Below are 20,979 nucleotides of genomic sequence, written 5' to 3' on the forward strand. Positions count from 1 at the left end.
AAAAAGATTAATCAATTCATCCCTATTTATTTGTAGTGATAAATACATCCGTGGATCATCGCCATTGTAAAAATCAAATGCAAGCATAAATTAACTCTTTTTCTGCACATTTCCAACGCTTGTGCATACAATGAAAATATTTATAGAAAAAAAGAGAAATTAATCCATTTATATTTTGTACTGAAAATGTATATAAGACATGTATTGATACTCTACTTATGAAATCAATTCTAATATTTTACAGACGCAAAATAATCGATATAATTTGTCTGCGTCCAAAGATTCGAACAAACGCCTTTCGTTCGATTTAATACAGTATCGTCTGCTTCCGACCGAGTAGGTCGGGTTTTTTGTGTTTTTATGTTGGGATTAACGTTGCGCTGACAGACTTATAGGTCCTTTAGCGACTTTCCAGTATTCTTGGTGGAGGAATACCCCAGGTGTCCTAACGTGCATTATTTCATCACGAGCGAGCACCTGATTAATGTCTTCCTCACATGGAGAATTCAAGACTCTGAGTGAGGCTTGAACCCGCATCGGTGATGGGCAACTGGTTTGAAGTCATCGATCTAAACCACTCGGCCACGGAGACCCACTCCGGGTAGGTCAGTCCTTTAAACCAACATGTAGATAACATAGCATTTTGTTAATAAAGAAAGCACATAATTAACTGAAGTCATTCAGTTTAATATGATTCAAACAGCTATAAAATATGTATTTTATACCTTTTTGTTCAATGTTCACTTTCAGCTGTTACTTAATTATAAATTATTAAGCGAAAAATATTTTCATATCCGTTGACTTTTGTTTCGAAGTAATTCTGCAGATGTTCTATGTATAGTACGGTGGCATAGCGAGGACATAGGAAATATTTTTTCTGTGCGCACGTGTTAGCTACCACGTGCGTATGTGGTAATTCATACGTGCGCGGGTGATAACTATCACGTATGCATGTGACAGCTATCACGTTTGCACGTTATACTACCATGTGATAACTAACACGTGTGCACATGTTAGCTGATAAATGAAAAAGCGTGAAAGATCTGCAATTTTTCTAAATGGATGTCTTTCATAAGGAAGTGTTATTTATAGTTAGCTGTAATTTACGAAGTAAGTGTTTCTTGTTTTTGAAAAAAGGCTGATATCTCGATTAGTTTCGTTGGTAATTTTTCACGTTCGCACGTGTCAGCTAACAACTGCGAACGTGATAGCTATCACATGCGAACGTGTTAGCTAACATAGTTATTACGTGCGCACGTGTTAATCAACAAATCCGCACGTAGTATCTAACATGTGCGATTGTGGTCCTAACACGTGCGCACGTGATAAATAAAATGTTTTTCTTATGTCCCGTCTATTCCACCGTAGTATACACTGTTCCAAGGCTATTTTATTTCTCGTGGATGTAGTTTCCTTTAGTATTGACCTAGCACATGTGAATATTTCAAATATTTCCGTAAATTCATTTTCAATGTCCAAACATAAATAGCGAAGCAAATATTAGATATATAATTCTTAGTTGATATAATACTGTCGTATGTGCAGGTAGCTGAGCGGCAAAGCGTTTAGCTGCCAATACCAGGGTAGTGGGTTCGAGTTTTGGCCATACGTTTTCCCCTAAATTTTATTTGCAAATTTTCCACTTATTTGTCAAACGCACCGTGATATTTATGGTCCATTTATTAAAAGTTATCATATTCATCCGTTGTAAAAAAGTCGATAATTTAAAATATTCTAGACAAATCGTCATTACCTGTCACAAGCATACTAGAAAATAAATACTTTAAGAGAAAATAATTAAAATTCATAAATATAAAACAGGTCGCGATAACATCACATTACTTTAGTTTAAAGAAATGATAACCGTGGTAACGTGGATGGCGTGACACTGATTAACAGTAAAATATTCAAATATTGCTTAAAATTAACGAAAACGCTCGAAAAATATTGGCAAAGATTAATGAGAGTCTTTCATTAAATCAATTGATATAAGCATTTACACTGGTTTATCCATCTCCACGAAAATAAACTGTACATTTAAATTCTGCAGAACAGTTTTACTGCAATTAATTGATAATAATTGTATCATGTATGCATATTAACTAAATCAGATAGATAGCCCATGTACCCTAAGCCTGGTAATCAAGTCTGACAATTTCTAGCATTTTTCTACCTGCATATTGACAATATCAGAAACTCGATGAATGCCAATTAACACAAATTAGCGCAAATTAAGTGGGATCTTTAATGCATAGATATTAGGTATGATTTCTTCCGTCCAATCAGTGGGGAAACGCTTCGCGCGTTCATGTCCCGACGCGATAACATCTGGCTCAAGTGACCGCACGCGTTAATCTGTATATTGCATATTTCAGAGGGAAAGGAAGTCACGAGTAAGTGCTTATTTGATTTAATATGTTTCAATTTTTAATAAACTGATTTTTTTGTGACAAACCAGACCATGAATTATATTTCAATTAATCGGAAACACGGGTTGCTTTTTTATTGCTTTAACAAATTCAAATTCAGAAGCGTCAAAAAGGTCAGTTTAATTTTGTAATCTTAATATAAAAAAGAAATTCAGAATAGCCGTTAAATAATTCATTCATTCATTCATTCATTCATTCATTTTCCATTTTTCACAACTTATCATTTAACTATTATTTCATTCATTCTTTCATACAAAGAAGTCAGTCACCAAAAGTTCATGTTGCAAGTGTTTGAAATAAAAAAATATCGTGCAAAAATCATTTGATGAAAACCATTGGGGTTAGATGAGATAAAAATTGCAAGAACAAAAGCAACTCCTGATAGAAGTTTTATTTCGTAGAAGCTATGTAGCCGAGGCTAGCTTCTTTAAAAATGAATAAGGCGGCACGCACATTCATTCATTCGATCAAAACTGGAATCTCGGAAAAGCATTAATGAAGTTCATAATTACAATCTTTTATATTTAGAAAATGGGTACCGGTAATCCGACAAAATAAGGCTTTTTTCTAGATGGCACTTTTGACAACAAGAGGGCCATGATGGCCCTATATCGCTCACCTGAGTAGAGTTGCTTGCTTGAACAAATTTCTTAGCTAAAGCTTTAAGATCTAGGCCTTCTGGTTTATTTTTAGCAAATTTATGAAGATTTCCCTATGTACAATCAAGTAACCCCTGGGGCTGGGTCAATTTGACCCTGGGGGTCATGATTTGAACAAGTTTTGTAGAGGTCCACTAGGCAATGCTACATGTCAAATATCTAAGCTCTAGGCCATCTGGTTTATTTTTAGAAAATTTTGAAGATTTTTCTATGTACAATCAAGTAACCCCATGGGACGGGGTCAATTTGACCCCGGGGGTCATGATTTGAACAAATTTTGTAGAGGTCCACTAGGCAATGCTACATGTTAAATATCTAAGCTCTAGGCATTCTGGTTTATTTTTAGAAAATTTTGAAGATTTTTCTATGTACAATCAAGTAACCCCATGGGACGGGGTCAGTTTGACCCCGGGGGTCATGATTTGAAATTTTTTTGTAGAAGTATATTAGGCAATGCTACATGTCAAATATCTAAGATCTAGGCCTACTGGTTTATTTTTAGAAAATTTTTGAAGATTTTCCTATATAAAATCAAGTGACCCCTGGGGCGGGGTCAATCTTGACCCCGGGGGTCATGATTTGAACAAATGTTGTAGAGGTCCACTAGGCAATGCTACATGTCAAATATCTAAGCTCTAGGCCTTCTGGTTTATTTTTTAATTTTTTTTGAAGATTTTCCTATAGAAATCTATGTAAAATAAAGTGACCCCTGGGGTGGGGTCAATTTTTATCCCGGGGTCATGATTTGAACAATTTTAGTAGAGGTCCACTAGGCAATGCTACATGTCAAATAACTAAGCTCTAGGGCTTCTGGTTTCTGAGAAGAAGATTTTTTAAGATTTTCCTATGTAAAATCGAGTGACCCCTGGGGCGGGGTCAATTTTGACCCCGGGGTCATGATTTGAACAAATTTGGTAGAGGTCTACTAGGCAATGCTTCACACCAAATATCTAAGCTCTAGGGCTTCTGGTTTTTGAGAAGAAGATTTTTAAAGTTTTTCCTTTCAGTTGCCATGGCAACCAGAGTTCTGCATGGAATTCAATTCTTTGAACAGTTTTTAAAGAAGACCATCCAAGGAACATCCCTGTGAAGCTTCATCAAAATTGGCCTGTTGGTTTAGGAGGAGATGTTGTTTAAAGAAAAGTGTGGACGGACGACGGACGGACGGACGGACGGACGCCGGACGGTGATCGATCACAATACCTCACCCTGAGCACTTTGTGCTCAGGTGAGCTAAAATTACAACATCTCTTGCCTCTGTTTAGAGAGAAAATGTTTTTCTGCGAAAATATCAGTGTAAGTATGAAGAAATTAATACTATTACAGATTTTTTGATCTCTACAGACTTAGTAAGTCTATGTAAGCGGTTGTGATGCGTATTTTTTTTTCAAAGTATTATATCAAGACAAGGTTGGTAATAATAAAAATTCATATTATGTAGAATTTGATTATTAATCTGAAAGTTTTAAGAATTTTATAGTAACCTAAAAATACATACATACTACAGATCTTTTGCATTACCAACTTTTAGTAACACCTTTAAAACCGATAAAGCGGGAGAGCTTTACCTAAGAACGAAAAATCCAATTTGTCGATTTCCGTACTAAGTGTTGTTTTTGTAGTAACAAGGGTTGGGGGTGGGGTGAATCGATAACTAATAGCTTTGGTCATTATAATTTTTTATCTTATGCATTAACAGGTGAACGGTTTACTAAACAATGTACTTGAATGAAGTTTAAATTAATATTAAAGTAAAATGCGGAACAAATCGAATATGTATATAATACTTTATTTATTGTCAAATAAAAGTAATATTTAGTAATATGAATATGGTATCTAGCATATTTAAAAAGCGTTACATACTATACATCTAAAACAAACATTTACTTTCAAGACCATACATGTACAAACAATAATATGAGTAATTGCTCAGCTTAGTCTGTTATTTTAAATCGATTTTCAACGGACCATTATGGCATTTTCACAAACTAAAGTTGACGATATTTCCGATTGACTGGTATTTTTTCAGTTCTCTGTTTTACTCCATTTTGCAGCTGTAAAATCTTCAAATATGACCACAAACGTCTTTTTTTTCAGCAGGGCGCAAAATGATGTACTTAACAGGTTTTCTAAGTAGCGTTTCTGTATACAACAAAAATACAGCAAAAATTGGTTGTGTTAAACTTATCTCTCCGATAATATATAATTTGTCAAGTTTAATTAGACGTCATATTGGAGGCAAACGATTTTGAACGCAAAACACTGACGTCGAGTTTCACCAAAAATTTTGCGTAAAGACGCCTGTATTTATTCTTTTTTAACAATTTTGAAAAAGCGTACATGATTTCATTCACTATCGATACCAAAAATTAAAAAGGAGAAAAATGGAGGAGGGTGGGGTCACCATTTAAGAATTCGATCTACTTACCATTGCGCTTCCCCTACCCCTGTAAAAATAATGATACCTTAAGTGTTTTCGTGAAATTTGGGCCAGGATCTTTACTGTTCGATATTCACTCAGTATATGCAATTCTATTAACATGTCCAAGGCTGGGTAATAGTTTGTACTGATTCCTCCGTCTGTCATAAGATTTATGACATGGGTGCAAAAATCATGAAAGCTAAATCCCCGAGAGAAAGAAAAAAGACGATATAAAGACAGAACAAAGAAGTATAAGATATATTTTTATACCTCTTTGGACAGAAGAAGGAAAGTGATATGTATATTACAATGCAAAAAGCATAAAACCATCAAAAGTACCTATCACCTGTAGTTAGTGGGTTAACATATTTTTATGACCCAGCTTGAAACAACACTGACCGGATATTTCTTATCCCCAGACAATATTGTAATACACAATGAAATTTAAAGGGTGATTAAACATTTGACACAATTGAATTATTTTATTTCTAATGTAACTATATGCAATCTTAAATAAATTTAAGAAATAATGCAATTTTAAACGAATACCTAAAAAAGGCACTGGCCTCCTGATCGTCCGACAAGAACAAAGAATATATAATTGAGCCGTGCCATTGGAAAACCAACATAGAGTTGGTTTTCGACCAGCATGGATCGAGACCAACCTGGGCACCCGCACAGTCTGCTCAGGATCCATGCTGTTCGCTAAAAGTTTCTCTAATTCCATTAGGCTGTGAAAGCGAACAGCATGGATCCTGACCAGACTGCACGGATGCGCAGGCTGGTCTCGATCCATGCTGGTCGCAAACCCACTATGTTGGTTTTCTCATGGCACGGCATTATATTTTTTTAGATATAAGGAAATTAATGGTGTATATGCTACGTATACTGACAGACTATAATGTTGCGGAAACACACGCGAATTAGATGTTTTAACAAATTTTTACCATAAAATTTGTATATTTAACGCACATTCAACACTAAACCCTCAATCGCGTTATTGGTAACGACAGCGGAAAACTATTTATTGCCACTGCAGTCAGGGTTCGATTCCCGGCGCGACCATCTTTTTTTCTATATATGACATTTTTAAATAGTTTATGGAAACTAAAATTCTTATTTTAAGTTTCATAATGTGACAACTACAGCTTATAAGGTATCCTTGATGAACTGATGATTCTGCTTTTTAATCGAACATCCTTTCAATATTTTACTCCGTAGATGTCATTTGTAGAATTTTATCGTCAAGTATATCCTGTGCATTGAGGAATATTGATTAAGGAATATTAAAGCCGGTTTGCCTAGGGTCTATATATTTAAAAAAAAATAAAATATAAAACAACTGTGAGAACAATAAACATCTCGCGGGAAGGTCTATCTTTGCATGTCTACCGTTTTTCTGTTACTTCAGCCAGGCCTGTTCACGTGCACGAATAGACATGCGCTCATGTGAGAACAATAAACATCTCGCGGGAAGGTCTATCTTTGCATGTCTACAGTTTTTCTGTTACTCTAGCCAGGCCTGTTCACGTGCACGAATAGACATGCGCTCGTGCACAACCAATCATTCTGAAAACAAAGTGGTCATTTGTTAGGAATGAAATCGAGTATGTCTGTAAATTCGATCTTCAAACATTCAATCAAACTAGTACCATTCCTTTCATTATACCACAGATTACACAAGTATACACTGTTACATTATTATTATCGAATATTCGGCAACTCTAATATAATACAATTGAAAATGGAAGAACAACTTCAAACTGGTTTTTAATTTATTTCCAACTTGTTTCGGCTTTCAATGCCTTCATCAGGGGTATAATGTTTACAAGCAATAACGTTGATGAACATGACGTCATAACAACGACGTCAAAACGTATGCAACAGCATGGCGTAATTTAACATTCAAAAACATTATACATATTATACAGAAAAGCACAATGTAAAGGATCTATGAAGATACATTATTTCCAGAGAAAATGCAGATAGCAAAAAGGATAATAAAATTCTGGAAAAAACTTGAACATTTATAATGCTTATTACTGTATTTTATATGGACAAGAAAACTCTAATATGAAATAATGCAAATTATATTGATACTCTGATATTATTTATTATATTTTAGTTAGGTTAATCTATGAGATTTGGATAATTTTAAATCCAGATTAACAGTAAGTTTTCTATTTTCATACTTTAATACAGGATTGCTGAATTAAAAACCGAGATGCATTATATTTATTTGAACATAAAGAGATGAGACGTTTATGATGAATATTTTACTTGTCTAAGAATATTATACTGACCGCGAGATTGGAAATTCTGGAAACTCTTCAGATTGTTTAACCAAATATTAAAACGTTAAGAGGCAAATATATCGTTCAGAACTTGTTCAGTCACATGCTGTTCGCTTTCAAAGTCTATTGCAATTACAGAAACTTTTAACGAACAGCATGGATCCTGATCAGACTGCGCGAATGCGCAGGCTGGTCTGGATCCATGCTGTTCGCAAACCCACTATGTTGTTTTTCTCATGGCGCGGCTCATATTAAGAAATGCTTGATGTTATTGATTACTGACATTTTAATTCTGCTTATTTCATTTGGACAAGAAATGAAAATGATTCATAATCGTTTGAAAAACTGATTTAAAAAGTATTTAAGTTGAATAAAATGTTAATTTAATCTGACATGTCTCCAGTTAATAACAATATGAATTTTTTCTCATACCCTGTCTTTGTCTTGCTTTTTTCTAACATACCGTATGTTGCTGTAGGTATACTGACATTCATTTTGTCATCTTTCAGTGTGTTCCCATATACGAAATAAGTTCAGATAAAAGAAAAATACGGGATTTGTTTACTACACATAGTGCATATACGGGAAAAGTCTGGCAAATGTATCTTTTAGAAATACTGGTCCGTGAATTCCCCGAATACGAAAACCAAATTCAGTCTAAATGTGACACAAATATGGAATCTGTATACTCTGCATATCTTGCATAAACGGGGAAAAACCTGGCCCGTATATAAAAACCTACAGGTTCGTATATCCCCGTATATCAGATGTATACATTCCGTATATGACACAAGTACGGGATCCGTATATTGCGTATACCATGCATATACGGGACTAGTCCGTAGCCCGTATAGTAAAAAATACAGTTTCGTATATTCCCCGTATATGACACAAGTACGGGGTCCGTATATTGCGTATACCATGCATATACAGGACTAGTCCGTAGCCTGCATATCAAAAAGTACAGTTTCGTATATGCCCCGTATATGACAAAAATACGGGATCCGTATACTTAGTATATCATGCGGAAAAATCCGAAGCCCGTATATTAGGAAATACAAGACCGTATATGCCCCGTATATTAGATGCCATCACAGTCCATATATGACAAAAATACGGGATCCGTATACTACGTATATTCGGAATATACAGGCTCGTATACGTGTTCCGTATATTCTAAAATACGAAAAGTATACGGGAAAAAAGTCTCAAGACCCTTAGAATACATGAAAATGAAACTTATGTTAAAGCAGGACACGAATAAACACCATTTCTAGGGATTTTTGTTAAAAATTTGGTATATTGCATATATACGGCAAATATACATTTAGGTATATTCGGCGTATACGGGATCCTGTATATGCATCACAAATATACGGACTTCCCGTATACTAGATGTTCCGAATACGAGATCGTATATTAGGTCCGAATATTTGTAATATACATCCCGTATATTCCCGTATTTTCGAAATATACGGGACCGTACACTGCCGTATATTGACCCTTTTTTCGCAGTGTTAAGGCTAACACCGCTTTCCATGTTAGGCCTCTGAGGACTAAATTCATAATTCGGGCATATGTGGCTGATGCTCCACATAGACCGAATCCCATTCGCACATGCTCAAAAAGACCGTATTTCGTTATTTCGTCTTTTTCCGGTCTTCTTTCCTGATGGGAACCTGCCAATAGGCAGAGTTAGCATCAAGCTTTTAAAACCATACACTCCCTGACGGAGTGTCTAGACAGTCATCCACTAAGGGCAATGGAAACGCATCTTTCTTAGATTTTTCATTTAAGCCTCTATAGTCAATACACCACCGAATTGTCCCGTCCCGTTTCCGTAAAAGTACTGGGGCGGAAGCTCAGTCAGATATTGACTCCTGGATGACCCCTGCCTTTAACATTTTATTGAGATGGGCCTCTTCCTCACCAGCAAAACACACAGGCGTGCGCCTCATGCGTTGCTTAACTGGTTCGGCATTACCCGTTTCAATAACATGTTCCATTACAGTAAAATTACCAAGATCAAATTCATCTTGAGCAAACACATCTTGGTACTCAATAAGCAACTGAGCCAACTGCCGATGTTGCTCCTCATTCAAATGTTCACAGGAATCGGAGTATACTTGCTGAAGGTGGGGCGCGAGAGCACTATCACTCTCCGGCCTAGGAACAATGTCCTGTTGCCAACCCAAATCAGAAAGTTGATTTATATTATACTCCTCATCCTCCTCCCCCACTTCAATAATTTCGGACACTGGATAAGCTCTCCCTATCTCAGATCCCTTTGAAATTAACTTATACCTATCAGTGGGGTTAACAACACAAACTACTGGATCAGTGACCCCTTCCCTGACCACCCTAGGCTTCCATACCTTAGACTGGTCCAACGGCTCAATGACATAATCAGTAAGTTCTGTGTCCATATTACATATTACATGGGCCACAGAATGAGGCGGAATAACCCTGCGTTTAGCCACAGTAACCCTGGACTCTGAAGGAAAACCGTTTATACTATCAACAACAAGAGTTATGTGCATGCCGTCAAAGATTATTATACCCCTACCCATGTCTAAAATCGATTGGCCTTTATCACAGAGAATGTCAAAAACTAACAACATCTGTTGTTCTATTGGGGCAACATATACATTCTCCTTATATCATTTCGATCCTATTTTCAACCGGACGGGGCCGACAATGAAGCTGTTTATCCATAACTCCCTCCCAGCAGTCATAAGTTTGACCTCTTTGACCTTAGTGGGCTTATGCCGCAAGGAATTATAGACCTTGTCTGAAATAATTGTGACCTGGGCAGTAGTGTCCCAATTGCTTTAACCAGTTGATCACCCACTTGAATTCCCATGGAAAATTGAGAGGCCGACTTTACCTGGCATACAACAACATGCTCAAGATCAGATTCAACCTCCACCTTAACCTGGTTATTACAAGTGCTATTGCAGTGGTCTTTATGTTCTACCGGAACAGGAAATTTATCTAGGGTCGAGGTGCCACTGCCTTGTCCGACCCTTTGTAGATAAACCGATCCTGTTGATCTGTTCTTGACTTATGACAACCCCTTCGGAAATGTCCCTCCTTGCCGCACCCATAACATCGGAGAGGCCCTTTCTTAGCTTTCGGCATTGGCCTATCTCGGTTGTGCTTAACCGCCATAAATTTATCAAACTTAAGCTGCAATTGCTTAATTGCCTCCATGACTGTTCTATTATCCGGTGCTTCTCCAGAACTTCCGGATCTTTCACTCACAGCGTAAACCCGTTCTGGTTCACGCCGTTTGGTTTCACGCTTTGGTTTATCATATATGGCCGAATGTCCCTGCTGGTACTTTCGAACCATTTGTTTAGCCTGTTGGATGCTCGGAGGATTAAGCATGAACACATTCTGTCCAGCACCCTTATCCAATAGGCCCTGACAGAAACGATTTATGACCTGATTGGTCACAAACGAATCTGTAAGACTTTTAAATGCTTTCGCCGTAAGAATCAAAAGCCGGTCTGCATAATCATCCAACAACTCACCATCTCTCTGGCAAGCTTGTTGAAATTGTGTTTGAGCTGCTGCCGGCAGCTCCTGTTCCCCAAAACGCGCTTCCAGTTTACTACGTAAACTCTTGTACGAGTTCACGTCACCACTATCATGTATTAATACATAATATTCAATAGCTTTGCCAATAAGTGCCCAGCACAAGCCGTCAATGTTTCTACATCTGACCATCCGCAGGCCTCTGCATATCTGGTAAACTTTAAATCAAAAGCCTCCCAGCTGCCTTTACCGTCAAAGGTCAGATGCTTTGGCAAGGAACTTATTGACTTCCTTGTCCTACTACAGTCAGCGCTCACCCCTAACCCTGGTGATGGTTTGGTTGCTTTCGCATTACCATCACTCTCTTTAGGGGTGCTATTTTCACCAAGGTCGAACTTTAATTTCGTACTTGGTACCGGTACATTACTCCTGCCCGCCGGTGTTGCAGATACAAATTCGGCCGTAGTTCTCAACAATGGCTGAAATTTACTTTGAAATTCCTTATGAGCCATTGCAGACACAATAATAGGTCTGGGGATGGCCCTTACAGGCGAAACCTCAGGTCTAGCATGAGCAGACCTTATATTTCGGCCTTTATACGTCATGCTATGCTAGGCTCCTTTGGAGTCTTAGCCTTTTCATCACTGTCCTCTTGTACCCACAATTTAATCAATTTTACTCAGCTCTGACTCCGTAAATGTCTTACGACAAATTACAGACAGCGTTTCTGGGGTTAAATTCCCAGTAGCCTCACGAACGGACAAAAGTGCTTTTTGGCAATTTTTTCATTTATGCCCGGTATCGTTTTTAATTGCTCAAGTGTCGCAAAATTAATTGGGACCACCTGCGCGCTGAATTCTGTCGCAGAAGGCTTACCTTTTGAATCTTTTTTCTGTGCCATCTTCGATAAAATCAAAAGAATAACAACAGACAATGTAGAAATAATTTTTATTATTTCAATTAAAGAATAACACAAAAAATATACCTTTTATGGATCCTGAAAAGTTCACCAAAGGAAACTGTAATGCCGACTCTGTGGATTTCCGATGGCGCATGCGAAGACAGTTATCCGCGAGATTCGAATAATTATTTCAATTATTCGACTAAATACACCTAAAATAAAATTTTAAATGTATCTGACCAAGAACGTAATCGACTAAATACAATTACGCCTTACTTGGTCCTTTATCTCACTCAAATTACAAAGTTTTTAAACTGGCAAAATGGCCAAGTCCAAAAATAAAATCTGCTATGTAGCGATTTATTGGTCTACGAAATTGGGCTCTTAATCACCGCTGACACCAATATTGTAATTGGTGATAATTCAAAGTAGCCCAAGACAACTTACCAATAACCTTAGAAGGTGGATACTGTTGTATCAGATGTGATACTGGCAGATTACTGAGTTGTTATGAAGGACGTCTAACCGGCTGGAACGCTCCACAGGAAATCACCCCTTTCGGCTTCCGGTAGGGCTATCGTCACGTATGCCGGACCAGACCGGACAGGCACTACAGCATATATAAAACTGTTAAAGTAAAAACATATATACATATATAGTGTAAAAATCAGTTGCAAACATAGAAAAGTGTAAAAGTTGTGAATAAATATCAAATAAGGTTCAGATTTTATGATATAGGCCTATTTGCTTCAAAAACTGTAAAATTTTGTCGGCAGGAATTTGCTGAAACAACTCTTTTAACGATTCAACATTATAGTATGAATTGCGCTGTGGATCAAGTCTACACAGTCGATTAAAACATGTTTAACAGTAAGCGATGTTTGACATGGTACACATTCAGGTTGATCTTCATTGTTCAGAAGATACGAATGAGTCAACCAAGTATGGCCTATTCGACAAAGAGAAAGAACAACATCTACCCTGCGAACAGATCTGTTTCCTTGGTGCCATTCACCTAAAGTAGGTTTAATTTTAATAAAGTTTATTGAACGAAGCATTGTTCCATGAAGACTACCATTTAGTTAAAATGTATTTGTTGATATTTTGCCTAAAATCAGTAAATGGTAATTTCAATTTAGATCGATGTAATGAAAGTGATTTCTTTTCTGCGGTTTCAGCATCCTCATTTCCATAAATACCAACATGGCTAGGAATCCAACAGAATATGATGGACTTCTAAAAAGATAGTTCATGAACCCTGAGAAGAATATTTTGAATGGAAGGATTTTCAGTATTTCGGTTGTGAATTGATTGTAATAGTGAACGTGAGTCGGAAAAGATGATAAACTTTTCTTCGTTATATTCTGAAATAAAATTAAGGGCCAAATCAATAGCTTTGGTCTTAGCTGAAAAAAGTGTAGCGTTATTTGGCAAACGTAATTTTGATTGATGAAGGTGGCTAACGGCGGCACATCCAACCTTTGAATCATCTTTTGATCCATCTGTATAAATTCGAAAATGATCTTTGTAAGTCGACTTAATTTCGTTATATTTGGACTTTAATATTTCAGGGTTTGTTTCAGACTTTTTCAAGGCGGTTTTCATATCAAAAAGAACTGTTGGAGAATTAAGAGTCCATGGTGGTGTATTCAGGACTAAATTTTCTTTTATATCATCGAATTCAAAATCCATTTCCTTCATATAACTGTAGATGCAAAGTCCAAAAGGTTTAATTTGTTTTGGTTTTCTGTCATACGAATCGTGGTACTTAGGTTTAAATATGATTTTATGAGCAGGATTGAATTTGTTGGCAGCTACCCTCAGAGCATATTGCAATGACAGTTTTTCACGTCTCGTGTAAAGGGAGAATTCGTTTCCTTCAACATACAAACTTTCAACAGGCGATGTTCTAAATGCGCCAAGAGTAATACGAAGACCTTGATTATGGCTAGTATCCAACATTTGTAAATACGATTTACTGGCTGAACCATAAACAACACAACCGTAATCTAGCTTGGATCTAATCAAAGCTCTATAAAGTCTTAACAAAACCTTGCGATCTGCTCACCAATATGTATTTGAAATTACCTTTAAAAGATCCAATGATTTCAAACATTTGGCTTTCAGGTATTTTATATGTGGTATAAAAGAAAACTATCAAAACTAACACCAAGAAATTTTGCTTCTTCAACAACGGGTATTTTTTACCATTTAGAAAAAGCTCAGTGATGTTTCTGTAATTGACAAAAGTGGACACACTGAGTTTTTGATTGGGAAATTTTATAACCATTTTCAATGGCCCAATTTTGAACTTAAGTTAAACACTGTTGTAGTTGGCGTTCGATCGTACGCATATTTTTTGAACGATAACATATCAGATAATCATCAACATATAATGAACAATCTGTCCCTGGTAACAAACATTTCACAATATTATTAATTTTGTTGATAAAAAGTGTAACAGATAGATCAAAACCTTTTGGAACTCCCTGTTCTTGCTCAAAAGAGTCAGAAAGGGTAAAACCAACACATACTTTAAAATTGCGATCAGATAAAAAATGTGATATAAATGTTGGAAGACGACCTTTTAAACCTAAGTCGTTAAGATCATTCATAATATCATAATTCCCTGTAGTGTCATAATTTTTTTCTAAATCGAAAAAGACAGACACTAGATGCTCCTTTTAAACAAATGCATCACGAATAAATTTTACCAGTCGAACAAGATGATCAGTTGTGCTGCGCTGCTTGCGAAAACTGCTTTGAAAGTTAGTTATTAGGCCTTGAAATTCAAGATACCAAAATAGATAAGAATTGATCATACGTTCTAGAGTTTTACATAAACTACTAGTTAGGGCAATCGGTCTATAATTACTGGGGTTTGTACTATCTTTCCCGGGTTTTGGTATTGGGATAACTATAGCTTCTCTCCAGGAATCTGGAAAAACGCCAGTTTTCCATATAATATTGTAAATTTCAAGGAGGAGGTCTAATGATTCTTGTGGTAAATGTTTTAAAAGTTGATAATGAATTTGGTCTGGACTAGCTGCAGTATCATGACATTTGTCTAAAGAGTCAAGCAATTCTGTGAGCGAAAAGGGTTGATTATAATCTTCATCATTGTTTGAATCAAAATTTAAAGGTCCATTACTAAGGGAAAGTGAGTTAGCAATTTTTTTCATAGCCAGTGCATAGACTTCTGCAAGACACTTAATAATGAAGATTGGCAGGTCAAAATTTACAGAAGGTCTTTGGAACTCAAAGAAATGTATGTGTATTATGTTGAAATTTCAATGAATCGACAGAATGACCCCCCCCCCCCCCCCAGGTCTTTTTAACTTTCTTCATACTTCATAGAAAAATAATTGTACATATACTGCGATTTATTTCGAATTTCTACATACCAACTTTCATTTTCCAATAAAATGAAATAGTTTCTGTGCTTTTTAAAAGAAATTAAAATGTTCACTTTCCTTAGTATTGGACCTTTAAAGGTTTACTTTCTTTAGTCGATTTAATGTTTTGAAACCTTTGATCATAATTGTTTGATGAAGAGTTGTTCGAAAACGATTCACCAAGTGTTTTAGCAATGTCCTCCTTAGTAGATGCAATAAACTGGTCTGATTTTGTTAGATGGGAAACACTCGATTGTTTTCCTTTTCCGCTTATTTTACGAATCATTTCCCAGACCTTTTTAACCGATGACATAGAATTAAGTTTTGAAACGTATGAATGCCATGATTTTTTCTTTGCTTGATTTCTAGTTCTGCGAGCTTTTGCTCTCAGAATCTTAACTGATTGTAGATTGTCTTTTGTCGGCCGTATATTGAATTTTTTAATTGCCGCTCTACGTTTTCGAACAGCGGTATTACAATCATTATTATACCAAGGCTTATTTTTATGTTTACCATTTCTTGAAGTTTTAGGAATGGACTTGTCAGCAATATCGGACAGAAGAACCTAAAAACGATCAATAGGATCATAAAAACTTTTCCAAAGTCAAATCATTTTTACATAACGTTTGAAATTGATTCCAGTAAGCTTTATTAAATTTGAAATATGAAGGGTGGTCAGAAGGCAGATTAAAAGTATTTGAAATAACAATTGGAAAATGGTCACTGCCATGCAAGTCATCCAGTACTTTTCATTCAAAATCAAAAAAGATGTGCTGTTGACAAATTGTCAAATCAAGCGAAGAAAAGTTACCTGTTGCAGGATGAAGATATGTTTTTGATTTAGCATTTAACAAACAGAGGGCATTTCTTTTCAATAAAAGTTTCAATAATTTGACCTCTAGTGTTGCTGTCAGAACAGCCCCAAAATTCATGATGACCATTAAATTCTCCCATAAGCAAAAGTGGTCGTGGTAATCATTTTATAAGATCATCAAGATCTTTAAGATTTAGTTAAACTCTGGGAGGTATATAAATCGAACAGATAGTAATTGGTCGATGCAATGTAACGTTTATTGCAATTGACTGAATACTTGTATTTAGAACAATTTGTCTGTGCGGACATGCATTATTAATAATAATAGATGTACCACCAGAAGCTCTGTCAGTGTTAGTATTAATGAAGTTATACACTGAATAGTTTTGAAATCTATTTTGTCCGTTTCTTTTAAAAATGTTTCACTTAGGCATATAAGTGTAGGATTATATTTTGATAAGAGAAGGAGAATTTCATTATAATTTGCTTTAAGTCCACGGCAATTCCACTGGATAATTTTACTTGCCATTTACAATGGTAAACAAAAATTGAACGACTGGAAATTTAAGGAAATATTAGTGTTGCATTGACTCGGGAGGGAACCTTTTGATCTTTCAATCTTTTGTGCTAGTTAAACAGGACGGAGCAGATAATGGCGGATCTTCATCATCCTCCCTCGTCAACCGGTTCATATCAAGAGGGAACAAGTTATGGGTTTGTATGGGATTATTTAATCCCTTTCCAAACCCATCAGTTTTCAAGTCAAATTTTTGTCTGGGTCTTTGACTCACCCCATGTTGATTAGAATTCAAATTAACATTTTGCTTTGACGATTGCGAATTTGCGTAGTTTGGAACATTTTGTACAGCTGGTGGCAGCCTTGGTTTAGCAGCTGCATTTTGAACTACTGGTTTCTGAACAGGTTTTGCTGCAACATGTGACTTTTCGGTTTGAACATCTGGGACACAATCAGTTTACCTTGAATTGATTCGTTTGAGTTAGATTTTGTGAAGGAAGAATATGTTGATGTCAGTGATGGAGATACGAATTTAGCATTGGCAATTTGTCTAGCCTCAGGAAATCCAATGCCCTGTGTGAACTTGTCATGGAGAACTTCCTTTTCAATCTTCCATGTCTAGCAGTCTCGAGACCTGGCTGAATGCGGCTCGCCGCAATTCACACAACGTATTGGATAATTGCAGGTGTCATGTTCGTGAGAATATCCATCTTGGCAGCACTTTGGACAAATATGGTCAGCTTTACAGGTGTTTTCGTTGTGGCCAAACCTGAAACGATTGTAACACTGAAGATGAGTGGGTATATAAGAAGTAACTTTTGTACGTAGATAGCCAATGTTTATAACAGAAGGGAGAAACGGAATGCCAAATGTTAGAATAATAGTGTTGGTGTGGATTTCTTTACCTAATCTTTTGATTTTGATGCGTCTCGCAGCTGTCACGTGTTGAGCAGTAAGTTCATTTACAATCTCCGTCTCTGATACCCCAGCAAGATCAGGACATCGGATGACCACCCTTGAGGAGTTCAACGTACGGTGCGGTATACATTTACATGGGTGGTTAAAGAAGGATGTAATGCCAAATAGATTTTTAGCGTGTGCTGCTCTGTCAAATTCAACGAGAAGATCACCAGTACGCAATTTTTTAACTGATTTAACACTAGCTATACTTTCTATAGTTTTCTCAATTGCAAACGGTGAGATACTTGTCATTTTGAAATCTTCGATATTTGATTGAATGAGAAGAAATCTTGGAAAAGCCGTATTTGATGTGAGAGGTTGATGAGAATTCTCACCTTCCATGCCGTCAGAATCCGTTTCGGTATGCGGTCGTTTTTTATTTTGATTTTCCATACTGAGTTTTTTAAAAATCACTCGCAGCACCCACCCGCCGCGGAGTCCAACAAGGGAACATGAGAACAGAGCGGATATCCAGCTCATACATGTTAGGGATACTGTAGTGATATACTCGGCCAGGTATTTCACAATCTTGTTTATATCACCAGCTGTATTGCAGAAAAGCAAACATGAGATTCAAGAGATTGTTACTCTACCCACCCGATTGGCCCTAAGCCATCGCCTCCTAGGAAACATAGATTGAAGTACATATGAATATATATTGTAAAATAAATTTGTGTGAACGTAATATGAAATTTGCTGAACACAGTAAAATGTGACAGTACAGCAGAGTAAAGACAGATTTTGTGTAACGTATTTTGTTTCAAAATTATGTTTGTGAAAATATAAAAATGATCACATTAAGATGCAATTTGAAATAAACAATAGAAAATGTAAACGTAAATGTGAGATTTCCTAGGGCTTGGCATGACTAGCCGATTTATCGTATCGGGCAGTGTATTGGCATCCACATCCTTGGAAGAAGATTCGCACATGCAAACAAGCACACATCATCTCCCCGGGATGCTATGGGGTACCTCAACATCCAAGACCCTACTCTCCGGCTTACGGGCCGCCACCCACGGCAAACAGATGGCTCCATTTTCGGGGGAGTCGTATCCCTCTGCATGGAGATACAGCCAGCATTTTCTATCTTTTCCTTGCGTAATAATTGAGCATTTTACTGCCGAGCCACAATCAAGCGTCAAATATGTAATCTGTTCATTTTGTCTATTCAATTTATTGTCATTTCTCGTAAAATATATAAATTTGTTAAAGTTTACATCTTTAAAAACCACTGGTCTTCCGTAACAACTTTTGTAATTGTTCAAGGCTTGTGCCTTCAGGCGACCAGCTCTTTTTCCTCTGTACTGATTCAATATTCTCAATTTTTTTAACCTTGATAACACAATAAGATTATGTCTACATCTTAATGATTGTCCAAACTGGTGTAGAAAATTGCTGTTATACATTTACAATTCCATTACTGAAAATAACAATGGTGAGCGAAAGTTCACAACGTATCTATCAACAATAAATGTATCCAAATTGATTGTATGTGATTGTTTCTGATGCTGATTCTGGATCAACACAAGCAGCAATCAAAATAATGATAATAATAATAATAATAATAATAATAATAATAATAATAAAAATAATGACATAAACCCATCCAGTACACATTCACAAAACCACACTAAAAATGCTGTTTCTTGTTCATACGTCATGCAACCATTCATACATATCTCCAAGACATGGCTTCGACGTGAAGAGAAATTGTACATACGTATTTCTACCATTTCAAATTGATTGGAAATTACGATGTCGAGACTTATATTTTCTGGTCCTTCGGGATCACTGATTTTAACTTATTTAGATTTGGAGATTGAATACTTCTTAAAAACAAAGAAAAATATCAAACAGGGAATGCCACGCACCAAAAGCTAAGGGGGCGATAGCAGTGTTGCATTTTCCATTACTACTCATGAACAGACTCAATCAAACTGAGTCAGCAATTTTCACTGTTTGCCTTGTTCTCGGTGACTGCGAGGGATATTAATTTTAGATTATATTTACTTCACAACATCAGGTGTTAAGTGCTGTGTGGCGGCCGTAAAAAGTCGCCCCGACTACATCTCAGTGTTGTTATAATTTCTGGTCCTTCGGAATCATTTAATTCAACTCATTTAGATTTGAATATTGAATTCTGCTCATGCAAGTGCATTTTAGGCAGTGTTGCATTTTCTATTACTGCTCATGAACAGACTCAATCAAACCGAGTATGCAATTTTCACTGTTTGCCTTGTTCTCGGTGATTCCGAGGGATATTACTTTCAGAATGTATTTGTAACACGATATGTGCGACGTTGTCACATATTTTATGTCATCGTTGAGACCTTGCAGCATTTGTGTAGCAAATCTTTTTATTTGTAACTAGTTCTTTTTTTTTTTGAAAATGTTGTTTACAGCTAATATATCTTTTACACAATCAAACTCACCTTTCCAGTTATGAAAACGTAGAATAAGTGCTTTATTGCTGAAATAAAACGCCTTTCCGTTCATAAACACACGGAGGTGCAAAGGACGCCCAAAACAAATTAGATGAAAATATTGCATGCTCGGTTTGAATAAGCCTTTTTATGCACAGTAGTGGAAATAGTACACCGTCGACGCCCTTCGGCGCCGGTTTTAGCAGAACTCAATTACACATTTCACAATTACCGAAATGAAATTTTGAGACACCCGCAGATGTATTCATACGGCAGTGTAAATAGAACCTTCATTGATACAGAGACTACACGTCCATTTAAAGTGGCGTATTGTACCCAGTTACAATACTGGGTTTGTCATAACTGAGAAAACAAACTAGAATTTAGAGCGGGGAGTTTATTAAAGAATCATTAGATGCATTGATAAGCAATTTGGATGTATACTATCTCTTATTGTAAATATATTTCATAGTATATTGTAGACCTATTGAGCACATATGAGTGCGTATGCTTCATTTAGCATAGTGTTGTGTGAAAATTATATATTTCACAATATTGTCGATCGTTTTTCTGCAGCTTATGGAATGAAAGAAACATAAAATTACTCTAAATGACATTTCAC

General features: G+C 36.4%; 1 protein-coding gene across 1 annotated transcript; it reads right to left on the reverse strand.

The window, feature by feature from the left end:
- Positions 1-9,666: 9,666 nt before the first annotated feature.
- LOC123565253 (uncharacterized) lies at positions 9,667-10,374 on the reverse strand. Its single transcript, XM_045359121.2, has one exon. The coding sequence runs from the start codon at positions 10,372-10,374 to the stop codon at positions 9,667-9,669; it is 708 nt and encodes a 235-aa protein (XP_045215056.2).
- Between the last annotated feature and the right edge of the window lie 10,605 nt (positions 10,375-20,979).

This window comes from Mercenaria mercenaria, chromosome 8 (assembly GCF_021730395.1).
Source record: "Mercenaria mercenaria strain notata chromosome 8, MADL_Memer_1, whole genome shotgun sequence".
NCBI classification, from domain to species: domain Eukaryota; kingdom Metazoa; phylum Mollusca; class Bivalvia; order Venerida; family Veneridae; genus Mercenaria; species Mercenaria mercenaria.